This window comes from Oryctolagus cuniculus, chromosome 10 (assembly GCF_964237555.1).
Source record: "Oryctolagus cuniculus chromosome 10, mOryCun1.1, whole genome shotgun sequence".
Lineage (NCBI taxonomy): Eukaryota > Metazoa > Chordata > Mammalia > Lagomorpha > Leporidae > Oryctolagus > Oryctolagus cuniculus.
This window is the reverse complement of record NC_091441.1, coordinates 113,519,239-113,547,052: the sequence shown is the minus strand read 5'-3', so window position 1 is coordinate 113,547,052 and position 27,814 is coordinate 113,519,239. Positions and strand designations below refer to the sequence as shown.

General features: G+C 47.2%; 1 protein-coding gene across 1 annotated transcript in view; it reads right to left on the bottom strand.

The window, feature by feature from the left end:
- Nucleotides 1-980: 980 nt before the first annotated feature.
- The window catches only part of LOC100359295 (uncharacterized protein C3orf20), a 79,736-nt gene continuing 52,902 nt past the window's right edge, over nucleotides 981-27,814 (bottom strand). The window contains exons 12-16 of the mRNA XM_051852573.2: nucleotides 13,657-13,960; nucleotides 11,727-11,834; nucleotides 10,491-10,633; nucleotides 7,662-7,799; nucleotides 981-7,097 (exon numbers count right to left, since the gene is read on the bottom strand). Of these exons, the coding sequence (XP_051708533.1) occupies nucleotides 7,025-7,097; nucleotides 7,662-7,799; nucleotides 10,491-10,633; nucleotides 11,727-11,834; nucleotides 13,657-13,960 (766 nt within the window). The 3' untranslated portion in view covers nucleotides 981-7,024. The remainder of the gene's footprint in view (nucleotides 7,098-7,661; nucleotides 7,800-10,490; nucleotides 10,634-11,726; nucleotides 11,835-13,656; nucleotides 13,961-27,814) is intronic.

Genomic DNA, 27,814 nt, shown 5'->3' with positions numbered 1-27,814 from the left:
AACTCTACCTCTCAAATAAATAAATAAATTTTTTTTAAAAATCCTGAATTCTTACAAACTTATCTGATGTCTACAGCAAAGACTAAGTTGCTAGTCTTATCAAAGGTTATTATGTTAGCCAAATAAAGCAAAGCTACAGTAATTGTAACAGGATGCTACTGGCTGAAGAAAAGAAGCATATATAAGTGGGAAAGAGTTGAGAGTCCAGAAATAAATCTACATATCTGTGATCAGTTGATTTTTCACATGAATACCCAAAAGAGAAAAAATAGTCTCCAACAAATGGCTCAGGGACAACCATGCAAAAGAAGCATTTTGATTTTGACCTCATACCATATATAAAATCAACTCAAAACAGATTTAAGACTTAAATGTAAGAACTAAGATTGCAAAGCCAATTCAATCAGCTTGTATGACAAGTAGGGGAAGGAGGGAGGAGAGACAAAAAGAATACCTGAAAGAAAAAAGCAGAATCATCAGCTATACTAGAACCATAAGAAATACTAGAAAAAAGGAAAAGAAGGAAAATAATGAAAAGACAAATAGAAAGACAGAGAAAGGATGTATTTGTCTGGCAGTACAAAGGGAGGCTTGAGAGGCAGATTGTGGAGTAGAAAGGAGAAGGGAAGGGAAGACTGGCTAGGCAGGAACATGAGCCCATGAATGTGGGAGCCAGTGGTCATGCAAGAGTGCAGTGCAGGTGACTTGTTGCTGCCCAGAGCTCCTAGGTGGACAGTGAAACACTCATGAACCTCAACTCTTGGTCACGACTGACTCAACTCTAAGTCATAGTTTCTCTGGTGTTATAAAGACCAGGTAAACCTATTTAATAGTTGCAGTTTTATCATCACAAACCTTACCTTTTTTCCTGGGCCAGTTGTGAACATTGTGTCCAGCAGATGGCGATAGACATCGTAGAATTTAGATCCAGGCCCTAGTGTATGGTCCTAGAGAAATTTAAGCCGAGTCATTTTTCAGTTTTCTAGGCAGTATATTTTTTAAAAGTAAAATTAAATTTAAAAATATTTTAATCATCTCAGTACATTAAAATATTTCAACAGGTAATCAATATGCAGAAATTATGAATGGGTATTTTCCATTTCTTTTTCACACTAAGTCTTCAAACGCCACTATGATCTTAATTTGAATGCTAACTTGATCTATACTTGATGACATAGAACATCTGAAAAAGCAGATTCCTATCCAATTTCTTCCAAACATGCTTAAGCATATTTAAAAGTTTTCCAACAACTGAGTTTAGTATCTGATTTTAAATTTAAATGAGTGAAATTCAGTTTCAGTTCCTTAGGTTAAGCTCAGGTCAGAGGCTCTGGAGATGCATGTGTGTGGTGCTGCAGAGCTGGGCAGCACAGCTCCAGCGCATTTGTTTACCAGCCTCGTGGTCCCACTATACACAATCCTCCCACTAGGCATTAAGGGTTTGGCCGATAAAGTCCCAGGCGTATGTCAAACCTTCAAGAGATTCTCTGGCAGATTCTTGAGAATAAATAGTAGTGAAAATTCCTGGAGGAAAACCTGACTGCACCTTATTTGTAAGCTTGTAAAGCTAAAGGAAATGCCTAAAGAAACTGCTTTGTGGCCGGTGCTGTGTCATAGAGGGTAAAGCTGCTGCCTGCAACATGGGCATCCCATATGGGTGCTGGTTCAACACCTGGCTGCTCCACCTCCAATCCAGCTCCTTGTTAATGTGCCTGGGAAGGCAGTGGAAAAAGGTCCAAATTCCTGGGCCCCTGTACCCACATGGGAGACTCAGAATAAGCTCCTAGCTTTCGGTTTTGCCCTGGCCCAGCCCTGGCCATTGCAGCCATTTGGGAAGTGAACCAGCAGATGGAAGAGCTCTCTGTCTCTCCCTCTCTAAATTTGACTTTTAAATAAAATAAATAAAACTTAAAAAAATGGATTTGTTTTCATTGTAATGTCTCCTCTACACCTTTGTGTGTTGCGATACAGTCCATTGGAATTGGCTCAGTAAATCATGGTGTTTGCTTGGAAAGTTCCCAAAGGATCACATTTAAATCCATGTCCATGACATTCTTACTCTGCTTACTTACGTATTTGCCCAATATGTCTAAGATCATTTACTCCCTCTAAAGGCCAGCATGCAGGACACAAATGGTTGTCAACTGTCTGGCGACCTACAGAGGAGGCAACAGAATTTCGAATTTGAACAGGGGAGGCTACTGCTCTTCAGAGTTAACACAACATCTAGTAGCCAGGCCATGTGTGTGTCATTTCCTTTGAAGCCAGTCAGTTGAGTGAAGTCAGTTTTATGCTAAGCAGTTCATGAAAACCTACATAACTAAGGTGAATGATGGTAACTGAAAAGAACTTGTTGGCCCAGTGTATTTCAGCGAGAAGAGATGTAAGTACCCTGGTCATTCCCCCCTACACTGCCAGTTGGTGGGTGCTGTGTTTTTGTGGTGTAAGCTGTGGACGTGTACCTTCATGCTCACTGTGTGGTGATGGGATTGGTGTTATCCAGGAAAATGGGAAAATCAAAATGTTTAGTGCTTTTTAAAAAGATACTATTTATTTATTTGAGAGGCAGAGTCACAGACAGTGAGAGGGAGAGACAGAGAGAAAGGCCTTCCTTCCACTGGTTCATTCCCCAAATGGCCGCAATGGCCTGAGCCACGCCAATCCAAAGCCAGGTGCCAGGAGCCAGGAGCTTCTTCCAGGTGTCCCATGTGGGTGCAGGGGCCCAAGCACTTGGGTCATCTTCTACTGCTTCCTCAGGCCATAGCAGAGAGCTGGATTGGAAGAGGAGCAGCTGGGACTAGAACTGGCACCCATATGGGATGCTGGCACCGCAGGCGGAGAATTAACCCACTGCGCCACAGCACCAGCCCCAAAATGTTTAGTGTTTTAGTGAAAACTTATCACCCCAGCCTAGGATTGGTGTTCTGCGATGGTGCTTATTTTAATAATCTTGGCCTGTATTTATAGACTGCTGCCTAGTAGATGTGTTTGTCCAGGTATAGGTGTGGGCAGAGTGTGAAGGTTCACCTTCAGTTTAAGCAGCTTCTTTCTCCGTTACATTTTGTGTTCTCCCCAACTCTGAAAGTTCTGATGTTGGTGGCATTTTGGCCTGGCTTTAAGCATTTCTTCTGAGGTATGGCATATCTTCTTCTCTGCCCATCTGGTCATTAGCAGGAGCGAAGCTTCCTAGAACTTAAACCTCCTCTTTGCCTGGTCCCTCACCGCCCTTTGCACACACACCAATTTTATTCATGGTTATTCAGTGTAGTTTTTAAAAGAGAGAGAACACAAGAATGAGCCCTTGCTCCCAAGTGTGCCTGAAAAAATGTGCCACTGTCTTTGTAGAGACCCTTGTTTTCATGTATTCTTCCAAAATAATCATCGTTACCTTCAAGAGAAAAGGCGGCCGGCGCCGCAGCTCAATAGGCTAATCCTCAGCCTTGCGGCACTGGCACACAGGGTTCTAGTCCTGGTCGGGGTGCTGGATGCTGTCCCAGTTGCCCCTCTTCCAGGCCAGCTCTCTGCTATGGCCCGGGAGTGCAGTGGAGGATGGCCCAAGTCTTTGGGCCCTGCACCCGCATGGGAGACCAGGGGAAGCACCTGGCTCCTGGCTTCGGATCAGCGTGATGTGCCGGTCGCAGTGCGCCGGCCGCGGCAGCCATTGGAGGGTGAACCAACGGCAAAAAGGAAGACCTTTCTCTCTGTCTCTCTCTCTCTCACTATCCACTCTGCCTGTAAAAAAAAAAAAAAAAAAAGAGAGAGAGAGAGAGAGAGAGAGAAAAGGCTTTCTATTGCTATTTCCAGTTTGTTATCTGCATGAGTTTTCATGGAATGGCCAATCAACATGTACGCATCATTTGGTTTTATTTTTCTTTTCATTGAGTCTTTCTAAAACTGAGCTGCTCGCTTATTTTTAGCAGTTGCCTAACCGTTTGTCAAAGTAGCACACAGTGCTGAGCACCTCCTCGACTGCTGGTTGTCTGCATCATTTCCCTATTGGGAATAAAGTGACTGTAAGCATCTTGAAGTTTGCTCTCACAGGTGGATCTTACTCAGGTACCCTCCCACTTTGAATCTGACCTCTTGGGCGTCCTTTCCAGAAGTGAGGTCACTGGGTCACCGTCATGGTCCTTTTGATGCTTCTTGATGGGTCTGTGATCTCAACAGGACCCACTGTACCATAGCAAATCTCCCTGGTGGAGGAGCAAAGTGAACTACAGGGCAGGACAGGTGGTTCCAGTCCCCTGTGATGCCTCTGCATGGCATGGAGTTAAACTCAGTTCTCTGTGTGCTGGCTATGTCTCTGCTTGCTCCAAGATCTACTGAGTTCTGCTTCTTTTTTCCTTCTTGAGAATTTCAAGCACCTGTCTAGACTCTGTTTCATATGCAGGATAACCCAGAGGAGAGCAACTATGAATCTCCCAGTCCCAATGCCATGGATTTCATGCACCCAGCAGTCTGTCCTAGCTTACAGCTGAGCTTGCTCACAGCAGTCATGAATTACATGGCAACCTTTACCTAAAGTATTTCTGATGAAAACCAGAGAGAGCTAGAAATTAGTGAATACAGCAACAAAATATAGAGCCATTATGCAAATTAAATAGGTATTTCTTTTATATTATTCCTCTTTAAACAAATATTTATTTATTTAATTGAGAGGCAGGGAAGGAGATATTGGGAAACCTTCCATCTACTGCTTCACTACCCAAATGCCCACAAAAACTGGGCTTGCTGAGGCCAGAGTCAAAATCAAGGCACTCAATCCAGGCCTCCAAGTGGGTGGCAAGAACCCAAATATGTGTATCATCAATTGTGTCTCCCAGGTTTACATTAGTGGGAACCTGGACTCAGACATGGTCATTGAATCCAGGCATTCTAATGCAGGATGCAGGCTTCTTCACCATCACACTAAACACTTTCTCATTTTTAATTTTCTTACATACAGCCTAATCATAGCTATGTCCCCCTATCCAAGGCTTTCTATGCAGTGCTCAGTGAAACGAGGAGTTACAGTGCCCACTTCCCAGAGGCAGTCGAGGCTACTGACCACCCAAAGTCTCTCCTACAGACTGAGCACCTGGTAGGAAATCAGTTGCCACTAACTTTACTGCTGGCTCAGAGAACATGAAGCAAGGCCTGTGCTTAAGGCTCTGACACTAAAGCCACCCTCATTTCCTCTAAGAAGTCTTGCTAAAAACTGAGTCTGGACAAGAGGAAAGGGCTACCCCAAGATGGCAAAGAATAGTAGTGAACTGGCAGTGGCTGCCTGGATCTTTGTGCTGAGATGAAGACATCTGAGTTTCAAGAGCTGCAATTGACTAATGGTAACTGCAAGGGCCATACCTGAAGAAGCAACAGCACTCAGTGCCGTGTGTTTACATCTCTAGAGCATTCACTTCAAGCAGGCTGTATCTTGTGCTGTAGAAAGCCTTTGCCTCCTTGCCTCCAAAGATGACCGGTGGTGGTGGTGGGTGGGGGGGTCAGAGGGAGAGGAGGAGCTTGTAGAAAAATCCAGATACTCTAGTGTGATGAGAACTTAGGACATCCTCAGATAATCCAGTGCCCTCCCCTCAGGCCTAGTTGTGGGGGGGCACTGCTGAGGGATGAAGCCTTACCCCCTTCTCATGTTTCTGTGGAGATGGGGCTTCCCCTTTCTTCCCTCCTTCCAGGGGACAACCTAAGTCTGTAGCGCCACACATTCCTGGGCAGTTGCCCCAGCAGGAGGCATCCCTGCTCACAGGTGGCTCAGATTTGCCCCTAGGTGTGGCAAGCACTAGGTTAGGGCCAGGGCCAGCCCTTCGGAGACAGGGGTATGAGGTCGGCACACACAGCGGAAGTGCACATGTAGACTCACGGCTGCACCCATGGGAGAATGGCTGAGTCCATGGGCCCCAAGGCTGCATTTCAGGCTCAGGCCTCAGACAAGGCCTCTACTCCTACCTTTACCAGGCCCTGCCTGAGCGGCTGAGGGGGCCTGCCTGCGAGGACAAGGAGGAGTGTTCTAGTGTTCTTCCCTCATCTTCTGACCCTTGTCAGGCCTTGTGCTTGGCAGGGGAGCAGGGCAGGCTCTTAGATCCCCAGGACCCTCACAAACATCAAGACCTTAGATAGCCTGATGGACAGGCCCCAACTCTCCACTGGGGCTTGGAGAACAAATCACATCCTCAGAGACCTCACTCTGCTCCTGGGGAATGGATCGCAGGAGCCCCTAGACAAGCAAGGCCAGAGCTGCTGGCTCAAGGCTAATGCGCCAGCTGCCCCTCTCAGATGCCAGCAGGACAAGTGAGTACACCAGAGGGGCCTGACTGGTCAGGGCAGGGGTGACTCATCCACCCGAGCACAGCTGCTGGGCCTGCCCAGGACTTGTGGGGTCTGCTTCCAGGTTCCACAGAGGGCCCTGGGTGACGTCACTGATCTGCCCACCATCTCTATTCTCCAGTTCACTCTCCTTGTTTCTTCCTTCATCTCCCCCTCCCTCCTTGATCTCCTCCATTTCCCCCTCAGCTCTCTCTCTCTCCTCTCAGTCTCTCCATCTCTTCTGCTTCTCTGTGCCTCCCTTGTCTCCCTGTTCTCTCTCATCCTCTTTTCCACCTGGACTGGAATCTGAGTCCTTCGCTACCCAGTGAAGGGTATAGGAGGGCACAGTTTAGTCCCATTGGAGGCTCTCCCTGGGGTCACACGTCACTGATCTTGGCCCCTTAGAGTGGGATGCTTGTTCCTTGGGGAGTGGGAGGTCTTGGGCTAACTGTCCACAGAGGAAGCTATGGGTTGAGAAACCAAGGGCTTAGCCTGGCAGAGGGCTGTTGGGGGCCAATGGCCCTGAAGGAGCCAGACCAAGTCAGCCCTGTCCCAGCCAACCACAGCCTCACCCAGACGCTGGAGGCATCTTGCTGGTTTATTACACCGAGGTCAAGACTCAGAGGAGGAGGGTGGGAGACTGGGGAGCCGAGGCTGGGCTGGGCGTAGGGGAGGAGGGCATTGGCGGTCACCAGCGCTGCCGTTACTTCTTGCAGGTCTATTTCTTCTACACGTTATACTTCTTACTGCCCCTTCTGAGTTTGCTGATAGGATGTAATGCCATATCAAGCTGTTTCATCCTAAATATCAAACAGAGAAAAGCATGTGCTGGGGTATGTGTCAGAAGAGCTGGTCTCAAGAAAGTCTGGAGCCCTGGCCTGGCCAGGGCCCAAGTGGCCATGTCCCTCTCCTTTCCACAGATGAGGCTGTCTGGGCTCCAACTTGGGGGTCCAGTGGCACCTTTGACCTTTCAACAGTCTCATGATTTGCTTTTTTATATTCTAGAGTAACATGTGTCCATGCCAAACACCTGGGCCAGTAAGTTTCTTGCAGGGAGACATCAGGAGGGCAATCTACTTTTCTCAGGTAGATGGGTGTGGGCTGTGGGGTTTTGCTACAAAATTGACAAAAGTCTTCAATTTTGACAATCCTCTTCCCCCAGACAACTGCCAACAGCTCTAGGGCAGACTGGATGCCCAAGTAAAACCATGTTGATACCAGCCAAATGACAGGCAGTGACCCACACTCCATGCAGAAGTGGCATGCTCAGGGCCACATAGACCTGTGGGCACCTTGGTGACCTATGGTAGAGCCCTGCTGTGAGTCATGCCCACTCTGCCCAACCCAGCCCAGTGACAACCTACTTTTTCTCCACTTCGGAAGTGGATTCCTTCACCATCTCCTCTCCCATGACCAATGAGGAGAAACTTGCTTCAAAATCGTCTGACATAGCTCTTTTGGCTGACCCAGAATTCTGCGGGCTCAGGACAGAAGCTGAAGGACTGCAGGGGAGGCAGAGTAGGGAAGGCACTGCTCAGCAGAGGCAGAATCACAAGGGCTCCCGTGCAGTAGGCTGGTCAACAGCCAAGTACACAGAACTCATCCTCCAGAGCACAGGACAGGGAAGGGAGAGTCTGACCACCCTGGGGACCTAGGGACCCACAGGAGCTCAGCTTCCCTGGCTTCTCACCAAGGATGGATTGGTCCTCACTCCTGTGCCAGCTACACCTGTACGCCCAACACTGACAGCGGGAAATGCCCAAGCTGGGGTGCAAGGGCTGGGGAAATTGAGCAAAGGAGAGAGAACAAGAGGTTAGGGAGTTACGTCATCACGAATCCAGTTGTGGGCTGGCCCTCCAAGTCCAATGGTGAAGTTCTTACCCTCAGGACCCCAGAACGACACATGATTTCAGAGTTATTGGCCGTGTAATTTATTAAGATGAGGTCATACTGGAATGGGGCTAGCCTCTAATGCAATCTACTAGCATGGTATTTTTAGGGAAAGGTGGACAGAGACACTCATGCAGGGAGATACCACAGGAAGACTGGCATTGAGCTCAAGCCAAGGAGCTACCAGAAACCCAAAGAGCCCTGGGACACACACCTTTACAGGGACCATGACCCTGCCCCAAAGTTCCTCTCAGATTTCCGGCCTCAGAGCTGTGTCTGAGCCTCTTAGCTAGGGGTAGCTTATGTCCCAACTTTTTGGGCTGCTACAACAAAATATCATAGACTGTAGCTTATGCTGACCTCACGTTTCTTAGTGTTGGCAGTTGGGGAGTCCATCAGCAGGGTGCCGGCAGACTGGGTATCTGGAGAGGGCAATCTTCCAGGTTCATAGTCACAGTCCTGCTCTCTGGGGCCTCTCTCATCAGGGCACTAATCCCATTGACGATGGCTCCACCCTCATGACCTAATCCCTCCCAAAGGCCCATCTCCTCTATCGCCAGCTTGGCAGTGAGGATGTCAACTCACGCACCGTGAGGGACACAAACTTTCAGAACACAGCGCTTGCGGCGGTGGCACTAGTGAATTCTTAGCAAGCCCCCTCCTGCATCTGCACTGTGCCCCACGCTCTGCAGTAGTTTACTCTTTATGTGTCCATGTTCCTGGAGGGAACTGCGATGCAGGGAGCACAGGAAAATCTTTTGTCCCCATTTCACCGACAAAGGCGGGAAGCCCAGAGAGGTGAGGGGGCGTGTTCAGGGTCACATAGCTCAGTGTCAGAGACAAGACTGTCTCATTCCCTCACTGCCTGCCTTTCGATCATATTACTAATGCCCACTATGTTCCTGACCCATCCTAGCCCTGCTCCTGAGGAGCGTGCATCTGCAGGAGGGCTGAGAAGCTGGGAGGAGACATGCCATCCCTGCACCACAGACCTGGTGTGGCACTGCAGTGACCGGGCTGGGCTGGGCTGGGCTGGGCGTGGACACATTGCCCAGGACAAGGCCCCTCCTGCAGACGCTGACAGCTAGAGACAGTGTGGTAGGGGCTGTGGTGAAGAGCTTCCCCTCCGATTTGCAGAATGCTAGAGAGTATGTAAAGCCTTTGCTTTTGGCTACATAAGATTCAGCTCACAAAGCCTTTGGGAAAGCACACAGGCTCTCCCGCACCACACCGTCTTTCTTTTTTTCTTTATTTCTTTTCTTTTCTTTTTTTTTTTTTTTTTGACAGGCAGAGTGGACAGTGAGAGAGAGAGAGAGAGACAGAGAGAAAGGTCTTCCTTTGCCGTTGGGTCACCCTCCAATGGCCGCCGCGGCCAGCGCGCTGCAGTCGGTGCATCACGCTGATCGGATGGCAGGAGCCAGGTGCTTCTCCTGGTCTCCCATGGGGTGCAGGGCCCAAGCACTTGGGCCATCCTCCACTGCACTCCCGGGCTTTAGCAGAGAGTTGGCCTGGAAGAGGGGCAACCGGGACAGAATCCGGCACCCTGACTGGGACTAGAACCCAGTGTGCCGGCGCCGCAAGGCGGAGGATTAGCCTATTGAGCCACGGCGCCAGCCCATCTTTTATGGGTCTCATTCCAGTCTGTACTGTACTCCACAGTTCACAGAGCACAGGAAAAGTATCAGGAGCTCTGGGCTCCTTGAGTGCAGAGACCTATGATCACCTCACTAGGATTGGGCCCAGGAGGTGCTCAATAGGTTCACATCACTTGGTCAAAAAGCCTGAGCTCAGAAATCGAGGGCAGACTCAAAGCAGCAAGTCCTTTCCCAGGGCCTGAGTTCATGCCATGAATGACCCTGACCATGTGGTTCAACTGGCACACCTGGCGTAAGCAGGCACAGAAGTGCATAGAAGGTGGGGCTGAAGTACAGCTTAGGTTCCTGCCCACACATCCCATCTCTTCTCAATTTCCCAGCAGACCCTGGCATGGTGGTAATGTTCCCAGCTCCCTTTATCCAAGACAGCTCTTTGTCCAAACTTGTGTCCCAAAGAAACCCACAATTTGGCTTCATGCTCTCCTGGCCACTGCCTGCTCCCCTCCTCCTGGGCCACCTGCTGTGTTCTCTTGCTGCAGCTCTTCCCACAGGTGCAGCACGTGGAGGCTTGGCTCCCCAGCTCTGCTCCCTGCTCACTTCATGCCTTTGTCCACCTGCTACCCCCACAGGGCCCATCCCACAGCTGGAGTCTGCTGTCCACCCAGCCCTTCCCTGTGCCTGCCTTTCATTCGGCCTCTCCTGTCTCACCTGAATTTGTAGTTGTCTGGGAGGAAGTAGCCCATCTTGCCATCCTGTTGTGTGCGGGTGATCTGTTTGAGCAGATTCTGCTTGCTCAGGCCATATCCATTGAACACATGGCCCCCGAAGAGGAGCTTCCCCCCAGAAAACATCTGTGCACAGACAGGAGAAGCACATTAGCTTTGCAACATGGACTGAAGGACAGCTGAGTTCTTTATCTCTGGAGGACAATGCCACTCTCCTCGCAGGCCTGGGTGAGCATGTTGGTCTTTGGTGGCTGGGGAAGGGGGACTGCCCTCGCTAAGCCACCCAGGCAGGTGTGCCTGAGCCTGGTCTCTCACCTAGGCCCCCAGACCAGAGGGCAGCCCCACTGGCCTGGACTTTGTTCCCCGTTGGGCCAACATGTTCCAATGCCATCTCACATCTAGACCCTTCCACACTGCTGGGCCCAGAAGGGTATCTTCCCTGTTCAGAGAGCTCCCGCCCACCTGCCTGCTGCTGACTGCCTGCTGTGACCCCACCCACTTATCTGGATGCAGTGTTCAGTTCATCCCGTGGTATGGGGGCCCTTTGAGGGGAGGGCTCTTATACTTCTTCAAATATTTCTGTGCAAGGATATTCATCACAGTAAGTTCGTCATGTACTGCCCCCTCCAAAGGGACATAACTTCAATGTTTAACAAGAGCAGTGAGAAAAGAGAAAGGAAATGATGGGCTTTATGGTAGTTAAAGTTAGGTGTTATATACTAGTGGGGGGTGGGAGAAATGCTCACATGATTTTAATTTACCAACCAGGATTCCAAGTGTACATACAGAAGGCTGGCGTGGACCAGTGGGTGCCTAGGACGTTTGTTCATGATTGTTAGATTAATAGATGAGACTAGATGATACAACGGTGTCATTATTTTCTACATAGAATTTTTCAAGTTTTATATAATAATCCACCTTTCCAATACATTCTTTGCAGTACAAAGTGATTTTAAAACAAACATGAGAATTTGAATGAATGGGTTAAGCATCAGCTGTCTCTTCAGTCTCCTGGGACAGGGATGTGTGGGCTCCCGCTGGGCTAGCAGCTGGGTGACTCTGTTCTTCTGCTCTCTGTGCCTCAGCCTGGTGGGGGAGAGACTCCTGCAGGGTGCTCGCTCCCCTCTCCTTCCTCCCACATCTGTGTCCTGCAGGGGCGAGGCCTGCTGAGACAGTGGCAGGCACTTGGGTGGTGTGTCCCCACAGGGCCCCGACTCACCAAAACCATGCCCTGCACCACAGCATGCTTCTTCACCAGCAGGGGCGGGACCTTTTGCAGGGGGCTGTCCAGGTCATACTGCAGCAGGCGGTAGGGGTCATGCCGGCACTGCCAAGACACCAGTGTGGCAGTCATGAGCATGCACTTGGGTGACTGCGTTCTTGGCTGGGCTGGGACATCTCCCCATCCCACTCCTGCTCACGGGCCCTTCAGGTCCTGCACACACACCTCCCAGCACGAGCCCCAGAGGACGTCCCGTGGCTCAGCTTAGAGCCATCCCAGGAGGAAGGCTGGTGCCCAGATGATGGCTCCCCCACGTGACACTCACTATCCTGGTTCTGTGGGGTTCACAGAATGTGACAGTTCCTCGTGCTTGCCCTGGGATAAGTCCTTCAGAGTTTCAAAGATGGAAACGTCTTCCCATAAAGGAGTCCATGGCTAGCTGGCATCTGGACCTTCCTAGTCACTAAATCCAGTGTGAGCATCTGAACAGAACCCACCCCTCATGGTAAGGGCTATCAGAGCAAATCTGGCCTCCTTCCTCTGTCCCCTTCTGGATGCTCTGGGCCCATTAATATGGCTAATGTCTCATCTTCTGGCTTAATCTGCCTTTTGTTTCCAAGTATCTCCAGCTACCTTCCCATCACACTGATCTTTCAGTTTGAACTATGAAACCCATAACCCCTCAGGATCTTGCTACCAGGGAATGGTTCTGCATTTTCCAATGATGTCTTAATGGTAGAACCCAGGCCCTTGGCGAAATCTGACACCACCCTCACTGTCTGTCCTCACAACCTGCTGCTCACTCTTTCTTGGGCTTCAACCACCTTGGGCCAGACTCTGTCCCCATTCATGCTGCTCAGAACTGGGTTATTTCTGCACAGTAATGATTAGAGTGAACAATGCATAGCTCCAAGATAAGCTAAAATTACCTCAGTTCCCACCAGGCAGGGATTATCTGTGTCCTTAAACAGATGAACACAGGGCAGGTGTTCAATGAATGGTCACTGAATTGGCAACAGTGGGAAGCTGATTCCAGAAAACAACTGTGGCTTTGATGTAAGGGACTAGGCAAAAGGCTCATGGCTAACTTTGTGCCATTTTGGAATGAGACAGGGCCAGAAGAGATTCAAAAACTGAGCTCCAGGCACTGGCTAGAGTGTGGGCACAAGGGTGGGCATGTAGAGGTCAAGGAAGTGATACTCTGAGGAAGGGATGGAGAAGGTGTCCATGCAAACACACTCCCAGGGCATACCTGAAAACTCAGACCTCAGGAGCTACAAATGGGCCCTAGGCAAACACAATGGATTAGACTACACAAAGGCAAAAAAGGCCTGAAAAGAGTTATCATATAGACATCCAGTTCACTTGGCATCCTGTGTGCCAGTGTGCCTTGGTTAGGACTGGCCCTTAGCCTGTGCTAACACTGCTGGAAATGACTGCAAACTTAGAAGATGACTGAGACTGAGGAATGACGTCAATAGGTAGAAATGGGTTCTGTGGGCCCTAAGACTCCCTTGAGAACATCAGCCCCAGTGAATTGAGGCCTCCAATATTTCATCTTCCTTGTCTATCCTTAACACAGGCCACAGCCTCTTCCAGGGATACTCAACACCTGCCAGAAGCCCACACATCTTGAAATGCCCTCTCTGAGCTCCAGGAGGCAGCAGGCACAAGATCCTTTGTCTCAGGCTCATATGAGGTATCTGTATAGGTGTGCTGACACTTATGCTGGGACAGGGAATGAATGAGAAAAGAGAAGAGAGGAAAAATACTGCAGAAACTTTGGGGGGAGTATGTGCAAAGTCCAAAGGGGAAAAGAAATGGAAAGAGGGTGGCCTCTCAGCCAAATCCAGCAACATGAGGGGCTTAATAAAAGGCACCTTCCTATCCTTGGCCTTTGGAGCCTCCTCACTGGGTCCAGACCTACCTGGAGACAGGGTGAGGCACGGCCCCGCTGCTGGTGTCTGTACAGTGTGTCCAGAAGCCATTTGAGCTGTGCTGTGCTGCTGGGGTTCTGGTTTGAGAGGATCCCAATCACTAATACTTGGCTGGGGTCTCGGGGCACAGACAGGAATCGCTCCAGCTCCAAGTCAGACACCAGGGGCACCTTTGCTATGCACTTGCAGCCAGCCCGGGCGTCTTCTTTGCGCAGGAGCTTCCGCAGCACCAGCGGGCAGTCTGAGGGTGAGGCCACCCACCTGGTGGAAGTGCGCACTTCCTTGGTCTTCCCTCTGCGAGGAGGAGCACATTGGGCAGGGGCTGTCAGTGGGCAGTGTGCAGGCCGCTGCCCTCAGAATTCCAGGACGCGCCACAGGCAGAGTTTAGTCTGGTCTCCACTCCCAGCATGCAGCGCCTCCCTGAGTGCTCTGCTAATCTCTCTGGGCTTCAGGTGCAAGATGGGAATGACAAGTTACTCATTCATCTGTGCACTCAGTCAACAAACACTTTGGAGTCACCTTTCACTCCTTTCTGCCACACTCACGTCCTATCTCATTGATCGGCAAGTCTCTGCTATCCACATACAAGGGCTGTGAGGCTGTAGTTAGATAGGAGTAAGCACAATATAAAGTGCTGCTATGATTTTACTTTCTTCATTATTATATGTAACATATTATCGCGTCCATAGCCCTTGGAATACACACTGGCTTGATCAATTCTGTATATTCCTTTGGAATAGGTAGGGTATAAACTGCTTTTGACATTTATAGATCAGAAAACAGAGGGCTACTGCCAGAGAAGCGGGATGATCATGCAGTAATCAAGTGCAAGGGCTAGGATTACCAACCCAGTTATCCTAAAACAAGAACAAAAAATGCAAATAATTTGCAACTGAGTCTTTCAGGAATTGTTTAATACTAATAATACTAATAAGTACTTGTGGTCGGCACTGTGGAATAGTGGGTAAAGCCACTGCCTGCAGTGCCAGCATCCTTTATGGGTGCTGGTTTGAGTCCCAGCTGCTCTGCTTCCAACCCAGCTCTCTGCTGTAGTCTGGAAAGCAACAGAAGATGGCGTAAGTCCTTGGGCCCCTACACCTGCGTGGGAGACTCAGAAGAAACTCCTGGTTCCTACCTTTGGATTGGCACAGTTTCAGCCATTGTGGCCATCTGGGGAGTGAACCGAACCATTGGATGGAAGACCTCTTTTGTGTCTCTGTCTCTCTGTAACTCTGCCTTTCAAATAAATAAATGTCTTTAAAAATACTAATAAGTACTTAATAAATAAACTGATGAATCTATCTTATTCAAGAACCTGCACATCTGATGGGGAAAAGGTTGGAAATTTTTGATCATGACTTATATAAATAAATTCAAAATGATTAAAACCTTAAGCTTGGGAAAATTAAGCCATAAAAGTTCAATAAGAAAACATAGGAGAATTATTCTATAATGTTAGATTAGAACTTTTATAATATGACTCAAAAGTCAAGATATAACAATAGAAGAAAAACTGATAAACTGAATTATACAATAGAGAAAAAGAACACAAAAATCCCTGAGAAGGGGCAATACCACTTCAAGTGAAAATACAAAACAAATAGCAAATGTGGAAACATATGAAATTCTTAATACAGATAAGTAGCTACTGTATAAATCATAGAAAATAAATTAGAGGCCGGTGCCGTGGCTCAATAGGCTAATCCTCCGCCTTGCGGCACCGGCACACCAGGTTCTAGTCCCAGTCGGGGTGCCAGATTCTGTCCCGGTTGCCCCTCTTCCAGGCCAGCTCTCTGCTATGGCCCGGGAGTGCAGTGGAGGATGGCCCAAGTGCTTGGGCCCTGCACCCCATGGGAGACCAGGAGAAGCACCTGGCTCCTGGCTTCGGATCAGCGCGATTCACTGGCCACGGCGGCCATTGGAGGGTGAACCAATGGCAAAGGAAGACCTTTCTCTCTGTCTCTCTCTCTCTCTCACTGTCCACTCTGCCTGTCAAAAATAAATAAATAAATAAATAAAAATTAGAAAATTTATAATTTTATATATAATTCTATAATTTTTCAATAAACTATAAAGAAACAGGACATAAAAGGATATGGAAGAGTAAAGCTACTAAAAATGGCAGAAGGAGTGAACTCCAAAATTCCATCCTTCTACTAGCAATGATCATACTTGCCAAAACTGTCAGAACCAACTTCACTGGTGCTCTCGAATCTGATAAAATAACTTACAACAACAAGGGCATGACTTATTAATAATAATGCTGATCAATTTTGGTAAGAAGGCAGAGTGGCACCGTAACTCACTCTCTTCCTACTCCTTGCTCACTACTTAAGTGGCTTCCATGGGAATGTCAGCCCATGTTCCAGGCATAACTTGTTGGTACCAGAGCAGTCAATACGGACATTGCTGTAATGGAGCTGTGCATATGTGAGTTCAATCTGTATGGAGCTTCCCTGAGGGATCTGTTCAGGGATTTGACATTTTTTTGCCTGCCTTGGGACTTGCTCGTGGCTGAAACAACCACTAGAAAGCACTTCTTGAAAACATTTCAAAGCAAAAATATTAGACACAGCCTCCTGTGTAACGGTTAACATATGGGAACATAAAATCAGGCCAAAAAGACTGGAAAGAAAGGGACTGGAGAAAGAGATGCATGGAAAACGAACAGCTTTGAAAGGCTCCCACATATAATGGAGAATCTGGATATCAGGTTTCAGATCATGTTTTGAAAATGCCTGAGGGCCCGGCTCTGTGGCACAGTAGGTTAATATTCTGCATCCCATAATGGGCGCCAGTTGGGGTCACAGCTGCTCCTCCTTTGATCCAGCTCTGCTATGGCCTCGGAAGCAAGAGAAGATAACGCAAGTCCTTGGGCCCCTGCACCCATGTAGGAGACCCGGAAAAAGGTTCTGCCTGGCTTCTGGCTTTGGATCTGCTCAGCTCCAGCTGTTGTGGCGATCTGGGGAGTGAACCAGCAGATGGAAGTTTTCCCTCTGTGTTTCCCACTCACTGTCTGTAATTCTACCTCTCAAATAAATAAATAAAATCTTTACAAAAGAAAGAACGAAAGAACAAAAGAGAGAAAGAGAAAAAGAGAAGAATGAAGGAGGGAAGGAAGGAAGGAGGGAGGGAGGAAGGAGGGAGGGAAGGAAGGAAGGAGAGAGGGAAGGAAGGAAGGGAGGAAGGAGGGAGGGAAGGAAGGAAGGGAGGAAGGAGGGAGGGAAGGAAGGAAGGGACGAAGGAGGGAGGGAAGGAGGGAAGGGAGGAAGGAGGAAGGGAAGGAAGGAAGGGAGGAAGGAAGGAGGGAGGAAGGAGGGAGGGAGGGAAGGAAGGAAGGGGGAGGGAAGGGAGGAAGGAGGGAGGGAAGGGAGGGAAGGAGGGAGGGAGGAAAGGGAGGAAGGAGGGAGGGAAGGGAGGGAAGGAAGGAGGGAGGGAAGGGAGGAAGGAGGGAGGGAAGGAGGGAGGGAAGGGAGGAAGGAGGGAGGGAAGGGAGGAAGGAGGGAGGGAAAGGAGGGAAGGAGGGAGGGAGGGGAGGGAGGAAGGAGGGAGGGAAGGGAGAGAAGGGAGGAAGGAGGGAGGGAGGGAAGGAAGGGAGGAAGGGGGGAGGGAAGGGAGGGAAGGAGGGAGGGAGGAAGGAGGGAGGGAGGGAGGGAAGGGAGGAAGGAAGGAGGGAGGGAAGGAAAGAAGGAGGGAAGGAGGGAGGAAGGAAGCGCCGGCTGTGGCGGCCATTTGGGGGGTGAACCAACGGAAGGAAGACCTTTCTCTCTGTCTCTCACTGTCTACAACTCTACCTGTCAAATTAAAAAAAAAATATATATATATATACACACATATATATTCCCTTTCTCTCTGTCTCTCACTAACTCTGCCTGTAAAAAAAAAGAAGAAACAGAGTTGTTGCACATCTCTCCCAGTTTCTTGGTAACATCACTGTGAACCTCCAAAACTGTCAGCTGATATAAACCTCCTTTCTAACTAACTTCCCTCTGATTTAAAAAAAAAAAAATTTGAAAGCAGAGCAAGAGAGAGATATCTTCCATCCACTGGTTTACTCTCCAGATGCTTGTAATAGCCAGGACTGGGCCTGGTCAAAGCCAGGGGCCTGGGACTCCATCTGAGTCCCCCACAAGGATGGCAGGGACCTAAGTACTTGAGCCATCATCTGCTGCCTCTCAGGATGCATTAACAAGAAGCTGAATTAGAACCAGAGGAGCCAGGACTCATTCACAGTATGGAACGCAGGTGTTCCAACCTTGACCTCCTGTCCACAGCACTCGCCTCTTGAATATTTCTTTTTAACTTTTGTAAGATTTATTTATTTATTTTAAAGGTAGAGTGACAGAGAAAAAAGGAGAGACACAGAGATAGAAATCTTCTATGCTCTGGTTCACTCCCCAAATGGGTGCAATGGCCAAGGCGGAGTAACCTGAAACCAGGAACCAGGAATTCTACCTGGGTGTCCCAAATGGTTGGCAGGGACCCAAGTACTGGGGCCATCTTCTGTTGCTTTCCCGTGCATATTGCCAGGGAACTAGATCAGGAGCCATGCAGCTGGGACTTGAACCACTGCTCTGATATGTGATACTGGTGTTGCAGGTGGCAGCTAAGCCCACTGCACCACAAAGCTGGCCTCTCAGTAATTATTTTATAGTGACAAAAAGCTGGATAATACAAATACTTAAAGTTTTTCTTCCAATATTGAGATAATAATGCCTATTATTACCATTTCCATTCAACATTACATTGGAGTACCTAACCTGTGCAATTAGGGAAGAAAATAAACAGAAATATATCATATTTGGAAAAGAAGAAAACAGCCTTGCAGAGAACCAGTTCTATACAAACTCAAAAAGGAATTGATTGAGAAACCACTAGTAAGTCATTAAGCAAGATTATTGGATAAAAAATCAATATGTAGAAATCAATTGTGGTGCCAGTCCCAAAAAGACAAATAGCATATGTTTTCTCTGATCTGTGGTAGTTATATAGAATACCAAAAAATGGGCCGGCGCTGCGGCTCAATAGGCTAATTCTCCACTTGCAGCGCCAGCACACCGGGTTCTAGTCCTGGTCGGGGCGCTGGATTCTGTCCCAGTTGCCCCTCTTCCAGTCCAGCTCTTTGCTGTGGCCCAGGAGTACAGTGGAGGATGGCCCAAGTGCTTGGGCCCTGCACCCGCATGGGAGACCAGGAGAAGCACCTGGCTCCTGCCTTTGGATCAGCACGGTGCGCTGGCCACAGCAAACTGGCCGCAGCGGCCATTGTGGGGTGAACCAACAGTAAAGGGAGACCTTTCTCTCTGTCTTTTTCTCTCACTGTCCACTCTGCCTGTCAAAAAAAAAAATGTATACAAATAAAATGGCTATGTTGCAATATGATTGTTGTTTTTAGTCCTTGTTTATACTTCTGTGGAATTGTGGTCTTTCTACTGTACACTTGTTGAATATTATGGTTAGTGGTGTATTAAGCCTGCTATAACTGAGTGGACTGAAATTATGCTTTTGCAAAAATTAAAGGAAAAAAAATGGAAGGAAGGAGGGGAACTGAGGGAGGGAGGGAAGTATGGTTACCTTCTTAGAATTATACCTGTTAGATACATGAAATATGTTTTCTTTATATTCATAAAAATTTTAAAATGAAAAAATGGAACAAAAATAAAAAACAAATGTAAATCAGATCACTATAACATCACATTAGTGGATTCAAGGAAAAAAGATACATTGTTACCTCAAGCAAAATTAAAGTATTGAACAAAATTCTATTTCTATTATTTAAAAAAATCAATTGTGGTTTGAATTTCTGACCAAGATGGAGTTAATACACTCTAGCATATCATTCCTAATGATTGCAACTAAAAATTCAGGACAGAATAATTTCTAAAACTCCTTGCTGACTCTGAAAGGAAGATTGTGGAAGGGGTTGGAGAGTCAAAAACTGAATGATTAGTTTAGTTGTGGTGAGTTTACTGGTTTACTTTATTTTTCTTACTGTATCTCCCAGTGTGGTCTTGAGGGTTAGCTGAACTTGAAAAACTGAGCTGTTAGCAAGATCTCTGAGGAAAGACCTTCTGTCGAGCCAGAGGAACTGGAGAAGGGGTTCCATGATTCTAGGCCTGTGAAAAGAACCCTCTTTTTGTTATCTCTTTAGTTATTTATTTTTACCCCCTCACTCTGTCCTAGGGACAATGCCAGCAGTACAACAGCATTGCCATTGCAATGGCAAAGGCAGCCATGCCATGGGCACCTAAAACTCTGATATAAAAAACCCACCCAGTGGATAAAAGAGTTGGGAAAAGTGGACTCCTAGTGTGCAGAGTATGAGTGGAATCTCCCATATTGTAAAACATCTTTTTTTCCTGACATTTCATTCTAAGGACTAGCCCAGTTACAGAGAACTGTGTGAGAGTAGAGAAACTGTGTGAGAGTGCTGATGGCTACAACTTGAAGGAATTGTGGTTTGGCTGACTTTATCCAGAAGATTCAAAGAATTGTTCCCAAGCTGGAAAGTGTGGGGGAAATCTTGCAGATCAGAGAGCACGGGGTGGGGGGTAACCTCTAATTCTACATATGAACCAAGGTAAGTACAGGGCTAATAAGTAAGTTGTAGTGCACATAACATTCCGCAAAAAAGCCGAACAAAAGCTTTGAGAACTGAACTATCATATAAAGCACTGTCCAAGAACAGACCAACCCTGGTAGTAGTATGTGTGAGGAGCAGACCAAACAGTATTGTGAAAGCCTTGATAGCTGAACCAATAATGGAACCACCACTCACAGAAGGCAGTAAAGAACTTGTAGTCTAAAGCTAGCCAAGTTGGTTGTCTGCTAAAGATAAACAAAATCAAAAATTTCCAAGAGACTTTAAAAGGATCTAGGTTTAATAACATAATATACAAAATGTGCAGGCTATAAACCAAATTATTCTATATACTCCAAATCAAAAGAAACCCATGAAAAGACAGACATCTGCTAAACCTGAAGTGACCCAGATGTTAGAATCACTAAGAGCTTTAAGGCAACTATTGCAACTATCCTTTATGAAATGGATGGATAGAAACTCTCAGCTCAGAAACAGAAAATGTGAAAAACAAACAGGTGGGAGTTTCAGAACTGATAAGAAAACTGGAAATACCAGAATTCATTTGATGGGCTCATGGTAGAATGAAGACAGCGGAAAGGGTCAGTGAACTTGAAAACAGACCAACAAATAACCCAATGTGAAGAACATAAACATGACTAAAAAAAAAATAGCAAAACTTCAGTGATTTCTGGGACGTCAAAAGGTCCAAAATTTATGATTAGTATTCCCTATCTTTCAAGAGAATAGTCCCTGAAGGATAAGGGAAAGATTTTGGTGTCCCCCCAAAAATACTGGTTGAAGACATCCTAAATTATGCTAAGATACAAATCTGCAAATTCAAGAGGTTTACACACCCCCAATAAAATAAAAGAAATTCATGTCCAGATACATCGATATCAAGCTGTTTGAAATCAGAAGATAAAAGAAAATGTTGAGAACAGCTAATAAACACCAACATAGTACACATGAGGGTAGTATTTCAAGAAGTTCATTAAAATGTGTATTACTAAAGAGCTATGTGCAAATTCACTGGATGCTGAATTCTGGTTTAATGCTAGTTTTTGGCTTTTCCTTTGAACACCTTAAAGATATTGTTCACATGTCTTATGATCTCCATGGTTTATGATAAGAAATCCACAGTAATTGAAATCATTGCTTTTCTTTACTTCCTTTGAAGTAGTAAATATTAAACCTAAATAGACTGTGGGAGGTAAGGCACGTATGATGTAAATCCTAAAGCAAACACTGAAACAAATACTAAAGAATAAAAACTCAAAAAAATTAAACTTGAATACTAAAAAAATAGTCAAATAATCCAAAAGAATGCAGGGAGGAGGGAGAGCAGAGGGTACAAACAAAACAAAATGGTAGTAAATCCAATTATATCAAGATTATATTAAATGCAAATCATTTAAAAAAACTACTAATTAAAAGATACAGTATCAGATTAAGTGCAATTTTCTATGCTCTCTATTAGAAACTCACTCTAAATATGATACAGTCCTATTAAAAACAAAAGGATGGAAAGGAAGTATTTAGGATAGTGGTTCAGATGTTCACATCTCACAGTGGAGGGTCTGGCTTTGATTCCTTGCTCTGGCTTCTGACTCAAGCTTCCCAACAGGGCAGACCCTTAGACACGACAGTGATATTCAAGTTATTGGGTTCCTGACACTCACATGGGAGAACTGTATCACATTTCCTGCTTCTGCTTTTTAAAAAAAAAAAAAAGATTTTATTTATTTATTTGAGAGGTGGAGTTACAGACAGCAAGAGGGAGAGACAAAGAGAAAGGTCTTCCTTCCGTTGGTTCACTCCCCAGATGACCACAACAGCTGGAGCTGCGCCAATCCAAAGCCAGGAGCCAGGTTCTTCTTCCCATCTCTGATGTGGGTGCAGGGGCCCAAGCACTTGGGCCATCTTCTACTGCTTTCCCAGGACATAGCAGAGAGCCAGATTGGAAGAGGGGCAGCCAGGACTAGAACCAGCACCCATATGGGATGCTGGCGCTGCAGGCAGAGGATTAAACTACTGCATCATGGAGCTGGCCCCCTTGCTTCTGCTTTTGATCCTGGCCCAGTCCCAGACCTTGTAGCCATCTGAAGAGTGACGTAGATCATAGGATTGTATTCTCTCTCTCTCTAGGTCTCTCAAATAAATAAAAAGAAATAAAAAAAAAAAAACACCAACCAACACGGTATCATTGACATTTGTTGAAATTTCTGCCCACAAGAGCAGAATACCCATTCTTCTCAAGTGAACATGTAACACTCACCAAGACAGACCATATTCTAAGGTCATAAAATAAACCTCATCAAATTTAAAATGAAGGACATCATACAAAATAAACTAAAAAATAAATGACAGAAAACTATCTAGAAAATCTCTTGAGGCCATTGCCGCAGCTCACTAGGCTAACCTTCCGCCTGTGGCGCTGGCACACTGGGTTCTAGTCCCGGTCAGGGTGCCGGATTCTGTCCCGGTTGCCCCTCTTCCAAGCCAGCTCTCTGCTGTGGCCCGGGAATGTAGTGGAGGATGGCCCAAGTCCTTGGGCCCTGCACCCCATGGGAGACCAGGAGAAGCACCTGGCTCCTGGCTTCAGATCAGCGTGGTGCGCCAGCCACAGCACGTCAGCCACGGCAGCCATTAGAGGGTGAACCAATGGCAAAAGAAGACCTTTCTCTCTCTGTCTCTCTCACTGTCCACTCTGCCTGTTGAAAGAAAGAAAGAAAGAAAGAGAGAGAGAGAGAGGGAGGGAAGGAAAGGAAGAAAGGAAGAAAGGAAGAAAAGAAGAAAGGAAGAAAGGAAGAAAGGAAGAAAGGAAGAAAGGAAGAAAGGAAGAAAGGAAGAAAAGAAAGAAAGAAAGAAAGAAAGAAAGAAAGAAAGAAAGAAAGAAAGAAAGAAAGAAAGAAAGAAAGAAAATCTCTTGAATACTTGGAAACTAAACACTAGACTTCTTTTTTTTTTTTTAATAAGATTTTTGTATTTATTTGAAAGGCAGAGTAACAGAGAAGCAGAGGCAGAGAGAGAGAGAGAGAGAGAGGTCTTCCATCCTCTAGTTCACTCCCCAGATGGCTGCAACAGCCAGAGCTGAGCAAATACGAAGCCAGAAGTGTCGCTCCCCGTCTTCGTGGAGGAACGACACAGGACCCTGCGCTGTTCTTTCGTCTGCTCGGCCCTTCCCAGGTTTGCTGCTGGTTCTTCCCGGGTTGGCTACTGTCCCTTCCACCTCCGTGGAAGGGCGGTTCCCCCTGGCCACTTTCCCCACTTCTGCAGGGGAGCGGCACACCGCCGGCCGGCTCTCTCGGGGGCTGCACAGGTGTTCCTTCAGATAGATGTTCCTGGTGCATGTTGTCTCTCTCCTCCTTTATAGTCCTCTTCCACCAATCCCAACTCGGCTGCCCACACGCCGAGTACGCTGCTCTCCTCCAGTCAGGAGCAGGATCAGCTCCTGGAGGTCATCACTCAAGTTGGCAAGAGGCAGCTGCGTAGAAGCTGTTTTCTCCTCTCCCAGGGCCATATTGTGGGAGAGCAGATGCATAGAATAAGTCTTAATTCCAGTAACTTACTCTAGTCCGAGTTGCTCCCAGTTGCTCCCCACACAGGAGCCAGGCAATTCTTCCGGGTCTCCCACACCGGTGCAGGGGCCAAGAACTTGGGCCATCTTCTACTGCTTTCCCAGGCCATAGCAGAGAGCAGGATAGGAAGTGGAGCAGATGGGACTAGAACTGGTGCCCATATGGGATGCCAACACTGCAGGCAGTGGCTTTACCCACTATGCCACAGCGCTGGCCTCAGCACTAGATTTCTAAACAACCCATGGGTCAAAGATAAAATCACATAGAATTAGAAAATATTTTAAACCAAATAAAAATAAAAATCCAACATATCAAAATTTGTGAAATATAGTTAAAGCAGTGCTTACAGAGACATGTGTAGGATTAAGTACTTACATATTAGAAAAAAATGCCTCAAATCAATAATTGAGTCTTACACACAAAAGAAGCAGAAGGAAGATAAAAATGAAGAGACAAAATTAAAAATAGAAAAACTATAATCAACAAAGCTGATTACTTGAAAAGATCAAGAAAACTGATGAAACTAGCCAGAGTGACCAAGATAAAAAAGAGAAGATTCAACTTACCAATATCATAAATAAAAGAAGGCATATCATTAAAGACCATACAGATAATAGAAGATAATAAAGAAAAGCTATAAACAACTCTACTCATATGAATTTAGTAACTTAGATTAAATGGACCAATTTCTCCAAATACATAAACTTCTTAAGTTCACTCAGAAAGAAACAGATAAACTGAATGGTCCTACATTTATTAAAGTAATTAAGTTTGTTTTAAAAACATTTCCTGTCGCTCCCCCTCTTCGTGGAGGAGCAACACAGGACCCTGCGCTGTTCTTTCAGTCTGCTCGGCCCTCCCCGGGTTTGCTGCTGGTTCTTCCCGGGTTGGCTACTATCCCTTCCACCTCCGTGGAAGGGCAGTTCCCCCTGGCCGCATTCCCCACTTCCGCAGGGGAGCGGCACACCGCCGGCCGGCTTTCTTCGGGGGCTGCACGGGTTCCCTTAGATGTTCCCCATAGATGTTCCTGGTGCATGCCGTCTCTCTTCTCCTTTATAGTCCTCCTCCGCCAATCCCAACTCGGCTGCCCACACGCCGAGTACGCTGCTCTCCTCCAATCAGGAGCAAGTCCTACAGTTAATTGGTTGAACTGGAGGCAGCTATGCGGAAGCTGTTTACTTCTCTCCCAGCGCCATATTGTGGGAGAGCAGATGCATAGAATAAGTCTTAATTCCAGTAACTTAGTCTAGTCCGGTTGCTCCCCACAGATCCCCCTTTCTTTTTATTTTTTGGCGTTGATACGCGCCTGTCTTCGGTGTCCCGCGGCACACACTCTGCTCTACTTGCTAGAGTTGCCACAGGCTCTTACAAGTCCTATCAATCAGGCAAACCGAATCCGGGTCCTCTCTTCGCCATGTTGTGAGGAGGTTTTTAGGCGCTGATGCGTGCCTGTGTTCGGTGCCCTGCAGCGCATGCTTTGCTCTGCCTGCAGGGGCTTACAAGCTCTATCAGGCAAACCGAATCCAAGCCTTCTCATTGCCTTATTGTGGGGGAGACTTATTAGTGTTGGTTCGTGCCTATCTTCGGTGACCTGCAGCTCATACTCTGGTCGAGCTGCTAGCTGGCGCTTACCGCCTTAAATCAGGCAGACCGAATCCAAGCCTCCTAATTGTTGCATTGTGGGGAAGCTTTACTGATGTTAATTCGTGCCTGTCTTCGGTGACCTGCGGCGCATAAGCTGCTAGCTGCCCGCAGGTGCTCATCGCCTCACTTGATTAGGCAGACCGAATCCAAGCTCTCACATTGCAGTGTTGTAGGGAGGCCTTTTTATTTCTCTATTTCTCTATCTCCGGGCATTCCTATTTCTCCCATTTTACTTCTATCTTCCAGCATTCCTATTTTTCTCACTTTACTTCTAAACTTCTGTTTCTCTTATCCCTGCGGCTTTCCGGCACCTCGCCCCGCCGGCGGGTTCCCGGCTCTGCGCCGCTTCAGCCCGCGCGCCTCTCTCATCTGCGCAGCTTCCCGGCTTTGCGCGGCTCGGCTTCGCGCGCTCCGCGGTCTCCACGCTTAACCCTTTCGCGTCTGAACCACGGCCTACGCCAGCCCTGTTCCCTATCTATTCACGCCCCATGCTCTCTCTGCACGCGGCGGCTTCCGCGAGTAACACAGCGTAGCTTACGTGTCCGCCACTAGCATTCAATCTAAGTTCCCCGGGCTAGCCTGGCGAATTCAACCCAGCGTACGTCTCCGCCCCACGGTTTGGCTTCCCGTCCTTTGCTCCCCGGGCTAATCAGACGGATCCCAACCTGGCTCACGTTTCAGCTTCTGGTTTCAACTTTTCGCCCCCTATTCCCGGGCTAACTTGAGAACCCCAAAGTGGCTTCCGTTTCCGCCTCGGCCTGCCCCCCGCGGCTTCAATTTCCCTAACATTTTTCTCTACCCGGTATGTTTCCCCAAGCTTTCCTCCAACGATATTCCTCCCTCATTTCTCCTGGCCTCTCCCCACAGTCCGCGTCCGAGTCTGTTTGTTCTAGCTTTCACTTTTGCTTTCGACCTTAGAGATTTCTCCCAGCTTCCCCCCGTAGTCCGTATCTGAGTCTATGCCTAGGCTTTCAATAGCTTCTTCCGGCACCCTTTTCGTCCGGCTTTTCCCTAGGCTGTTTGCTAGTCTCTTTCTCCGGTAATTTTCCACTTCTTCCCGTTTCTTCCCTCCTAAGTTTGCTATCCGTCCTAGGTTTCCTAACCGAGCTAGGTTTCCTATCCGTCCTAGGTTTCCTATCCGAGTCACGGCACCATTATGTCGCTCCCCCTCTTCGTGGAGGAACGACACTAAGCCCTGCCTAGGCTTCATATCCGAGTCACGGCACCATTATGTCGCTCCCCCTCTTCGTGGAGGAGCAACACAGGACCCTGCGCTGTTCTTTCAGTCTGCTCGGCCCTCCCCGGGTTTGCTGCTGGTTCTTCCCGGGTTGGCTACTATCCCTTCCACCTCCGTGGAAGGGCAGTTCCCCCTGGCCGCATTCCCCACTTCCGCAGGGGAGCGGCACACCGCCGGCCGGCTTTCTTCGGGGGCTGCACGGGTTCCCTTAGATGTTCCCCATAGATGTTCCTGGTGCATGCCGTCTCTCTTCTCCTTTATAGTCCTCCTCCGCCAATCCCAACTCGGCTGCCCACACGCCGAGTACGCTGCTCTCCTCCAATCAGGAGCAAGTCCTACAGTTAATTGGTTGAACTGGAGGCAGCTATGCGGAAGCTGTTTACTTCTCTCCCAGCGCCATATTGTGGGAGAGCAGATGCATAGAATAAGTCTTAATTCCAGTAACTTAGTCTAGTCCGGTTGCTCCCCACAATTTCCTACAAAGGAAATGCTAGATGAGATACTTTTATCAGCGAATCCTACGAAACACTTCAGGGGAGAAAAAAATCCACAATTCAATGAAAAATTAAGAGGAGGAAATGGTTACCACCTCATTTTATAAAAGCCAAATTTAGAATGATAAGCCAGATAAAAGCATTATAAGAAAAGAAAGTAAAGAGTAATGACCCTCATGATTACAGACACAAACATCTTCAACAAAATACTAGCAAATTTAATCCAGCAATATAGAAAAAAGAATAATATCTTGTGATGACATGGAATTAATTTCAGGAATGCAAGGCTGGTTCAAATTTCAAATTACATTCAAAATCAGTGTAATTCATCATATTAACAAAATAGAGTCCAGAAAGAGAGCCATATGAATATGTCCCACACCTCTTTAAGAAATATGTAAGGATGAAGAAAAAATTTTTTTATAAAATGCTACTGTATATCTACATGCAAAACAGGCAAGCAAATTTCAACCCATACATTGCACTATATACAAAAATGAACTCAAAGTATATTATAGACCTAAGTATAAAACATGAACTATAAAACTTTTAGAAAAAAGCAAAGAAAACTGTTTGACATTTTCTCAAATTTTGCACTACTGACATTTTGGACTG